Source organism: Antechinus flavipes, chromosome 4 (assembly GCF_016432865.1).
Source record: "Antechinus flavipes isolate AdamAnt ecotype Samford, QLD, Australia chromosome 4, AdamAnt_v2, whole genome shotgun sequence".
NCBI lineage: Eukaryota > Metazoa > Chordata > Mammalia > Dasyuromorphia > Dasyuridae > Antechinus > Antechinus flavipes.
Window position 1 is genome coordinate 132,318,115 of NC_067401.1, and position 9,976 is coordinate 132,328,090.

The following is a 9,976-nucleotide window of genomic DNA, read 5'->3' on the forward strand; positions in this document are numbered from 1 at the left end:
TTCCCAACTATAGATCTAGTATCTTTTGGAATATCTTCCTTCTATTTTTCTACCTATAGAAACCATTGCCATAGAAACATAAAATATCAGAATTAGAAGTGATGTTGGAAGCCAAAATGTTCTGTTCCCTCATCTTCTCCCTCATTTAAAGACCAAGTCAAAATTCATTTTCTCTATGACTGTACCAGCTCATGATGAGCTCTTCTTTTTACTTACCAATTGTCCTATTAATATCTCACTGCTTCTCTATCTGGCACACAATTGTTATTTGGTCATTCAGTCATGTTAAATTCTTTCTGACCCTGTGGACCATAGAGTGCCAATTCTGTCCATGGGGTTTTCTTGGCAAAAACACTTGGCAAAGACAAATGGTACTTTGCCATTTTCTTCTCCATTGGTACATCATAGGTTTTTAATAAATGTTTCATTGAGTGCTATTATGAGTTATTTTATCAAGTCTCAAGTCTTTTGTCCCCATTGGATTGAGCTCTCTGAAGGCATGGATAGTGCTTACACTTCCTTGAAACTCCTGTCCAGTGCCTACCAAAATTTATGCCCCTCAAAATATTTGTTGACAAATTGATAGATTTATTGAAACTCTTAGTTTAGAATAGGAGATATGTGATAAAGGGAGGGAAAAAAAAGCTCTCTGATTTTTGCCACCTGTAAAAGGAGTCAGAGGCAGAGTCAAGCTAATAGCTGGAAGTTAGGACACCAGAGCTAGGTGGCAAAACAATATTGTCACCTTACCCACCAAGCCAAATTAACAATAGTTGGCGTGAGGGTTTTAAAGATTCTACCTCTTTGAAGCTAGACACATGAAGCTCTTATTTCACTGACAAAAAGCTCTGGAGAGGAGTCCTGACTTAGCAGGAAGCTCAAGTAAAGTCTTTTATGAGGTGAGGGATTTTTCTGATGGATGTAAATAACAAGCTGAGGGGAAGGGCATTTGAAAATCTGTGGGGTAAAGAGGTAAAAATAAAGGTGTGGTACCCTGTCCACACCCTCTGCTGAAGGGCTATAAAAGCTCCTGGGTGGACAGAGGCTCCACAACTTCGACTCTAAAGAGGAGTCTTCTGCACCTAACCAAATAACCCACCATCCTACTCACCACCATGCCTTACAACTGTTGCCTGCCCAGCATCAGCTGCCGTACCAGCTGCGCTTCTAGGCCCTGCCTGCCTCCCAGCTGCCATGGCTGCACCCTCCCTGGGGCCTGCAACATCCCCGCCAATATAGGCACCTGTGGCTGGTTCTGCGAAGGCTCCTTCAATGGCAACGAGAAGGAGACCATGCAGTTCCTGAATGACCGTCTGGCCAACTACCTGGAGAAGGTTCGGCAACTGGAGAGGGAGAATGCCGAGCTGGAGAGTAGGATCCGGGAGTGGTGCCAACAGCAGGTCCCCTACGTGTGTCCAGACTACCAGAACTACTTCAGGATCATTGAGGAGCTCCAGCAGAAGGTACTGGGTAGTTGGGCAGCTCAAAGTCATTCTAAGACTTGATAGAGATGAAATCATAAATGAGAAATCACTTGTATTATGAAACTAGGCAGAACAAATTCCATTTAAATTTAAGGCTTTTGAAATTGGCAATGAAAATTTCAATCATTACATTTTTTTCAATCATTAAGTTTTTTGGCCATTTCATACTCTGTCTTTCAGTGACCTGTTAAGTATGAATATTTACACGATGCTAATGATATAGAAGTTAACAGTACTTTGCATAAGGGAGCTGTAATTATGAGTTCCTTCTGAGCACTAGCAATTCATTCAACAAAGAGAGTAGAATTTCTCAATCATTGGCCAGATAGATGAAAAATGGTGTTGAAAAAAGTTGGCAGTTTAATTTTTCTGAATGAACCTCATTCATCTTTCTTTAGTTTAGGCTTTAGTCAACCTGAACATTTATTAAGCTTTTTTTGCACCATTTTTTGGGATTATCAAATAAAAGAATAAAATGGTCTATGACTTTTGCCATATGTAAAAAGAGTCAGAGGCAAAGTTAAGCTAATTCTCAGGAATGAGGACACCACAGCAAAGCAATCTTGTCACCTTGCCCACCAAACCAAATTAATGAGGGTTGCCATGAGAACTTTAATTATTCTACTTTTTTGAAGCTGGACACATGAAGTTCTTCACTGACAAAACAACTCTGGAGAAGAGACCTTAGCAGGAAACAGAAAGTTTTTTTGGGGGAGGGGGTAATCTTTAATCTCAACCAATATGTGTTTCCTATTTTCCTAGTCGATAAATAAACATTTACAAAATGCCTATTTGGTGTCAGGCACTATGATAAATGCTAGGGATACAAAAAGGCAAAATGCCTAGATTCTGCTCAAAAGTGGTTTTTATGGATTAGTTAGCTGTGAGGAAACAAGAGTAGGAGTATCTGGAAGTGTGTGTGTGTGTGTGTGTGTGTGTGTGTGTGTGTGTGTGTGTGTAGTTTGGGAAAGGATAGGAGGATGTTGTAAGAGCCACAAAAAATGGAAGGGGTCCATGATAATTTTCATGTAGAGCAGTATATTGGGGAGAGACGTACCTGATAACATTTTTCATAAATGATTTTCTGAGTTTCTAGTACAACCCTATGGGCAATGAATGACTTTTTATAATCTAGTAAGGATACTGTGGTCAATCAGCCAGCCCCTTTTATATTGCTTAGATACAGTGGTCGAGGGGCCTAGTTGTATAAAGCTCATAAATGACTAGTTGCTCTAACACCTTGTTTCCTATGTGCTGTATCGGAATATTCCAGATCTTGTGCACCAAGGCAGAGAATGCCAGGTTGGTGGTACAAATCGACAATGCTAAGCTGGCTGCTGATGACTTCAGGACCAAGTGAGTTGTCATGGGGAAGCAAGTTAATTTATAGGAATCAGGGATGGGAGGGACCTCAGGGGTCTTTTGGCCCAACTTCATTTTAGAGTTGAAGAAATAGAAATCAAGGAATGAAGTTACCAGTCCAAATTCCATGCAGGTATCACTGAAGAAGCAATAGATCTAGAATTGGAAGTGACCTTAGGTCATATCATTGAGTTTTCTCCTTTTATAGATAAACTGAAGCATAGAGATGTGACTTGGATTTCAAGGTCACACAGATAGTTATCAGCAAAACCTCAATTAGAACCCAGACCTTATGTTCTGGACTTATAAATCCAATAATCTTTCCATTATACCACAGCTGCCTCTCTTTTTCCATTAATTTTCCTGGTCTGCTTCCTCCCTTGCGTGTCATTAATAGAACTCATGGCTCTTTCCTTGAATTTTCACCAGAAATCTATTGGAATCAGAAATCTTCAATGCTAGAAGGGGCTTTGGGAGAGCTCTTGTCCAATCTTTTTTTATGTGTTGAGATAATTAAGACTCAGAGGAGTTGAAGTGACTTGACCTAGATTCCATGATGAGAAAACATCAGGTCATTTTCAAATCCACTCCATCGTGCTGTTTCCCTAGTTTCATCAAGAACAAACCTCAGGCATGTGGTTTTTCCCTTGGGAATACAAATGATTCTGAACTTCTTTTTCCTAATACCACGTTCATCACTTCTTGATGATTTGTATACATCTTAAATAGTGTTCCATCTAAAATTTAAAGGGAGAGGAGCTTGGAGGAAGCACAGCAAGCTATCCTGAGGGGACTCAATGTAAAATGCCCCAAAAGTCTCAGTGCAGTTGAAAGCTAGCTGAACTGAGACTTGAGTTATCTTGTGTAAAGGTGATTAAAGAAATGGACAGAAATGGCTGCTATAATCCCTAGGTCCTAATTAGAAACAGTCAAATAAAAACTATCATAGAAAAAGGACTGCAGAGTCCCAAGTCAGAACTTATTCCCACCCTTTGCTCTACTAATCATCACCTCCTGGGGGGTGTCACAGGTATGAGACTGAGTTGTCCCTGCGCCAGCTGGTGGAGGCTGACATCAACAGCCTGCGCAGGATTCTGGATAATCTGACCCTGTGCAAGTCTGATCTGGAGGCCAAAGTGGAGTCCCTGAAGGAGGAGCTGCTATGTCTCAAGCAGAACCACGAGCAGGTAAGGCATGCTGAGCACCTGTGGGACTCCAACATGATAGAACTTGTTGTAGTGTAGTAAGTGGGGGTAGGAGGCAGAGAGGCCATTTGTTATGCCCCAAGGACCTAGGGAAGTTATTTTAGTAACACAAATCCTATTACATAAAATGAGAGAATGAGTAATGTGTAAATTGGATACGTGATATGGAATTTGAATTTTTCTGCTTGAGGCCAGACACCTGAGCAAAGAAAAACTAATGTATACATTCATGAAATAAGGTCAGCAGCAGGGCAGCTTTCTAGCCTCCTTTTCTGAATTCATGGTAGAAATCCTTATGGCTTCAGGAAGAATAGGAGAAAGATCTGGAAAGGGCCTTTGAGAGCTTTGTCAGAGAAGAGAATGCTGAGATTTAAATTATTGAGGTATTCCGAAATCACCTGACAAGTTAGGGGCATAACTGGGATCAGAAATCAGAACACAATTCTTCATCCTAGTAAAGTGCCATGGGCCACACACTCAGAGTATGCTGAATTCTGTCAGATTTGTAGTTTGGTTAGTTTTGCTTCACAGAGTAAGCACTTTGACTCTTTGGCAGCCTGTAAGAATATGTGAAGGAAGTTATGACTAGGAATGTTTAGAAATTTTCCTTCATGGGACTTCTCCTTTCACCAAGAGAATCAAACAGGATCTTGAATATCCTAGTTCTGTCCATGGATGAACACCTTAAGCATTTTTGTCCTTTTGCTCCTTACCCTGCCCTCCCTTTCTCTTTCCTTCCATGTTTCTCTCCCTCCCTTCCTCTTTCCCTCTCTCCCTCCCCTTTTCCATTCCTCTCTTCCTTCCCTTCCTCTTTTTCTCCCTCTCTCCCTCCTTCATTCCCTCATTCTTTTGTTCCTTCCTTTCCTTCTTCCCATATTTCCTTCCTCACCAATAGTGCTACTCTTCCTTTTCCCATGAGTGTGTTTGAGGTTGCATGGGAATCAAATGCCAGATTCCATTGCAAAAGACTTTAGACTTAATTGATCTTGGACAGTAGAGCTATAAAGAGAGATCTGCCAATGGTGATTTTTCTCCTCAAGATAAAATGACCAGTGCTTTCTCTTGTCTATGGAAATACTTTAGTATGTGGTCTATGGAACCTATAGAATCCTTAGAAAGACTTTGTAGGTCTTTTAGGGAAGAAAGTTATCAGACTTCTTTGTATTCACTCTGATTCTTTGCTTCCTCAGGAAGTCAACACCTTGCGATGCCAGATTGGGGAGCGTCTCAATGTGGAAGTGGATGCTGCTCCAAATGTGGACCTGAACAGGATACTGAATGAGACCCGGTGTCAGTATGAGACTGTGGTGGAGAACAACCGTAGAGATGTGGAGGAGTGGTTCACCACTCAGGTAAGGATTTAGCTCATGGCCACTGCACAGCCAGAATTTTTCTGGGGCCTTGAAGATCCTATTTTCACCTTATGTTCTCCTTTTGTGACATTTCAGACAGAGGAACTGAACAAGCAGGTGGTTTCCAGCTCTGAACAACTGCAGAACTGCCAGGCTGAGATCATTGAGCTGAGACGCACTGTCAATGCTCTGGAGATTGAATTGCAGGCCCAACACAACCTGGTGAGTGACTTTAAAACTGGATGACAAAGTACATTCATCTAATTTAAATGAAATAAAGTTTAACAGGAATAAATGTCAAGTATTATAGTTTAGGATCCAAAACACCAATTAAAAAAATTACAGGAGTAATGGTTATGTAGCAGTTTTTCTGGAAATGATCTGGGAATTTTAGTGAATTGTAAACTTAATGTGAGTCAACAGAGTGAGGCAGCAGCCAAGAAGGCCTATATAATTTTAAGACACATTAAAGTGAGTGTGACATCCAGGCCTGGGAAGATGAGAAGTTCTGTCTTCTATCTTAGTCAGACCTCATCCGGAATAAATGTGTGAAGTATATGTCATACATTAAAAAAGGATGCCAGGAACCTGTAGAGTACCCAGATGAAGGCAAACGGATTGGTGAAAGGTATTGCAATCATGTCAGTGTGAGAGCTAAACAAAAGAACTAGGATATTTAGCTTGTAGAAGACCTAATAAGGATATGATTACTCTCTTCAGGTATTTGAAAGGTGGCCATATGATGGGAGAATAAGACTTGTTTTGTTTTAGGAGACACTATTAGGGGAAGTGGGTAGAAGTTTTGAAGAATCAACTATGGGACAAATAACAGAACCTCTCTCCCAATCCCACGTCTTCTAACAATTAGAGCTGTTCCAAAGTAGAATGGTCTCTTGGGAGGTACTGGGTTCTCCATTACTGAGGGGTTTTTCAGCAAAGCTTGTGTGGGACTATTTGACTGGTGTGGTATAAAGGTAATTATTGTTCAGGTATGGGTAGCTTATTCTATCCAGTTCTCATATTCTTTAATATAGGTAACAAAAGAGCTCTGCTTTGTGGCAAACTAGAATGATAGAAAAATATGAGGGAGAAGAAACATTCGAATTTGGGGAAGGTCCATACTAACATGAATGAAGAGCAGTCGCTGTTTCTGACATTCTTTTTTCTTATCCATCACAGAGAGATTCTCTTGAAAATACTCTGACAGAAACTGAAGCCCGTTATAGCTCTCAGCTGTCTCAGGTACAGTGTATGATCACCAATGTTGAAGACCAGCTGGCTGAGATCAGAGGTGACCTGGAGAGGCAGAACCAAGAGTACCAGGTGCTTCTAGATGTTAGAGCCCGACTAGAGTGTGAAATCGCTACATACCAGGGTCTGTTGGAGAGTGAGGACTGCAAGTAAGTACAGTATTAGTGATTTCTTCCCTGGCACTGTGATTTTTTTGAGGAATGGGTAGGGAAGGGATACAGTAATATATCATTTCAAATGGAGAGAATATGGGTTCAAAACCTACCTTTGCTTCTTGCTACTTCTGTAGTTTTGGGAAGGCACTCTTCATGCTTTAGTTTCCTCTTCAGTAAAATGAGAAAGCTGAACCAGATGGACTTCCAATCCACATCTATGATCATATGAAAATGGTGGTGCTAAGTAGGATGAAGTATTTACCAAAGGTAATTTATGCTTAAGAGCAGAGTGCAGGTTTTAAATGGTAAATGTATGATCCACAGAGCCCTCTAATATAGATGTGGAGTCAATGCACCTTGGCAAAGATAGGGAGAGTGAGTGATAATACATGCACTGGACAAGGGCTGTACTTGCATGCATGGGATATTAGTAAGCACACAGATAAGAGTCTTTCTTTCAGGATTTATGGGAGGGTTGGGGCAAGATTTGAGCAAGAAGAGAAGGCATGGAGGGGTTGTGATTCACTTCTTCAAAGTAAGTATATATTCACTTTGATGAAATCACAGATCCAACAAATTATTCAAGCATCCATCTAGGCATTGAAAATAATAAGATGATCCAATTAAATCAAACAAGCATCAGGCACTGTGCTAATATTCTTAGCATCTGTTCTCACACAACTTGTCTTCTACTGGAAGATTTTTAGTTCTTTTTGTTCCCTTGTCTTCTAAACAAAAGTTACCTTCTTCTACCTAATCCAACTTCATTAATTTTGTCTTTCCAGACTTCCTTGCAACCCCTGTGCCACAACCAATGCCTGTGGAAAGCCCATTGGCCCCTGCCCCATTAGTAATCCTTGTGGCCCCTGTGGTCCCTGTGCCCCTCGCTCAAGATGTGGCCCCTGCAATTCTTTCATATGCTAAGGATCCCAGGGTATCAAGGAAAAGAGAGGAGGAAAGGACCAAGCACTGTCTGACTCTGCTCCAGTACTGTTTCATCTGAAGACTTCAAAAATAGAAACTGCTCCCAGGCTTTCCTATCAGACAACAATATGAAAACTTCCCACCAGTCAAAAAAGAACATTTTCAGGAAAATATGAATTTGATCTCTGTGACTCTTGTCTCTCACCCATTAACTACTTTCACCTGCCTGCTCCTTCAGCCCAGCATCTGCTTTTGGAGTGTCTTTTGAATCGGGCAGGGCCCACTTATTGTGAATGAGATGCTTCCTCAAGCAACACAAAACGGATTGGTTCAGACAAAATGATGTAATTATCACAATGATAAATGTTTATGATATTTTATATTTTAATAACTTATTTTCTAAAATAACTACATTTAGTAGAGATGAGCTGATCATACCATAAAAAGAATGAATTTTTTGTCATTTCTGATAACTGTCTCTAGAGATTCAGTAAAAGTCCTAGGTTATCCTCCCAATAAACTCAATTATTATAGCACAATATAATCATGTCTGTTCTTTTCTATTTATTGATTTTGGCCTGTCTAGACTGAATGGCTGAAAATTGATTAGGTGTTCTTCATGTGGACCACAACTTTCTACTACATAAAAATATCCCTGCCTACTTTGTCTATGGAGCTAATTTGGGTGTTAGGGAGGAGGAGAGAGGAAAGGAAAAGCAAAAGATAAGACATATTCAGAACTATTTCTCAGGAAATGTGAACTGTCAGATAGTAGGCATTAAAACTCAAATGCCATATTGAATATCTATGGCAGGATAAAAGTACTTATTCTCTGAAAAGTGAGTAAGGGACAGATGCTAGATTTGGAATCTAAGGACATTTGTTCAGATTCCAGTTTTGCCACTTGCATTGATCAAATTACTTAGTTTCTGTAGCCTTTAGTTTTCTTCTCTTTGAGTTGGGTTACATATAGTCTCTTTCAGAAACCTATATTCCTTTGAATTTATGTCAGCTTTTCATGGGAAACTGTTAAATTTATCTTTCAAGGCAAATGGTCTATTCAGAGCTCCTTGAATCTTATTTTGTTCAGATTTATTCATCTGTATTTGACAATTAGGTGGCACAGTGGATAGTGTTGCAGGTTTGTAGTCAGGCAGATGAGTTCAGACCTGGCCCTAGACACTAGCTATGTCGTGATTCTGATCAAATCTCTCTCTTTTTTTTTCAAGGTAAAAGTAGAAAGAAATTTTATTACAATTTTGTGAGAAAGGGCATCTCCATTCTAACAAGCAGTTAGGCAAGGAGAGGCTTGGACAAATCTCTTAACACTTGTTTGCCTCAGTTTCCTCATCTGTAAAATGATCTGAAGACGGAAATGGCAAACCACTCCAGTATCTTTGCCACGGAAAATTCAAATGGGGTCACAAAGAGTTTAACATGAGTGAAAAGCATTGAACAACAAAATTTGACTTTACCAGTCAGCAATAGAAACCATCAATATATGAAGTCAATGTATTTAAGAAAGATTGATCCTTAAGTAGAAATAATTTAACTATGAGAGTTGATCAAGAAGAGACTGAGTATCTTTCAAATCATAATATAGTGGAAATGGACTGAAAATAAGAGAACCTTGATTTAATTTTAAATTTATGTACTGTATAACCTTGCCAAGTTATTTTTCTCCTTTTTGAATATCAATCACTTCATTGGTATTATAAGAAGGTCAGACTACATGATCTCTAAGTTTTCCTCTATCTCTGAATCACTAAGCATAATATGCAAAACATTATTCTAGGTTTTGTATTGATATAAAGACAAAAGGAATACAATAGGTAAAGACAATATATAAAAGATATCCAGGATATTTTTCTAGGATTGTTATAAGCTAAGGGAAGATAATGCATATGAACTGGATTTCAGAAGTCTCACCTCCCTTAGCCTTTTGGTCCTTTCAGCTTTCTTCCTATGTTCCTTGATGCCAAGAGGTCTCAGCCCTGATTGTTTTCTCCACTTTCTGTAACAGTGATAAGAATCTAATCTTTCAGTTCCATGCTGATTTGGAAGAAAAAACAAAGAGGCCCATTACGATCCACAGTTATCTCTTTTTTCCCCCATATCTCTTTTTAACTTTTCTTCATCTCAGTTGAGTGGCTTCTGAACTGAAGGAAGAAAATGGGAGGAAATTTTTTTCTCAAGTTCAAAGTCCCCAGAAACATGGAAAACTTTGAGAAAAGTCTATTTAT

The 9,976-nt window shown here is 39.6% G+C and overlaps 1 protein-coding gene across 1 annotated transcript; it reads left to right on the plus strand.

Annotated features, from left to right (window-relative positions):
- The first annotated feature begins 1,072 nt into the window (after positions 1–1,072).
- LOC127560162 (keratin, type I cuticular Ha3-I-like) lies at positions 1,073–8,277 on the plus strand. The gene is made up of 7 exons (XM_051994515.1): positions 1,073–1,463; positions 2,758–2,840; positions 3,877–4,033; positions 5,242–5,403; positions 5,500–5,625; positions 6,583–6,803; positions 7,595–8,277. Exons 1-7 carry the CDS (start codon positions 1,116–1,118, stop codon positions 7,731–7,733), a joined length of 1,236 nt encoding a protein of 411 aa, XP_051850475.1. The 5' UTR covers positions 1,073–1,115; the 3' UTR covers positions 7,734–8,277.
- Positions 8,278–9,976: the final 1,699 nt, after the last annotated feature.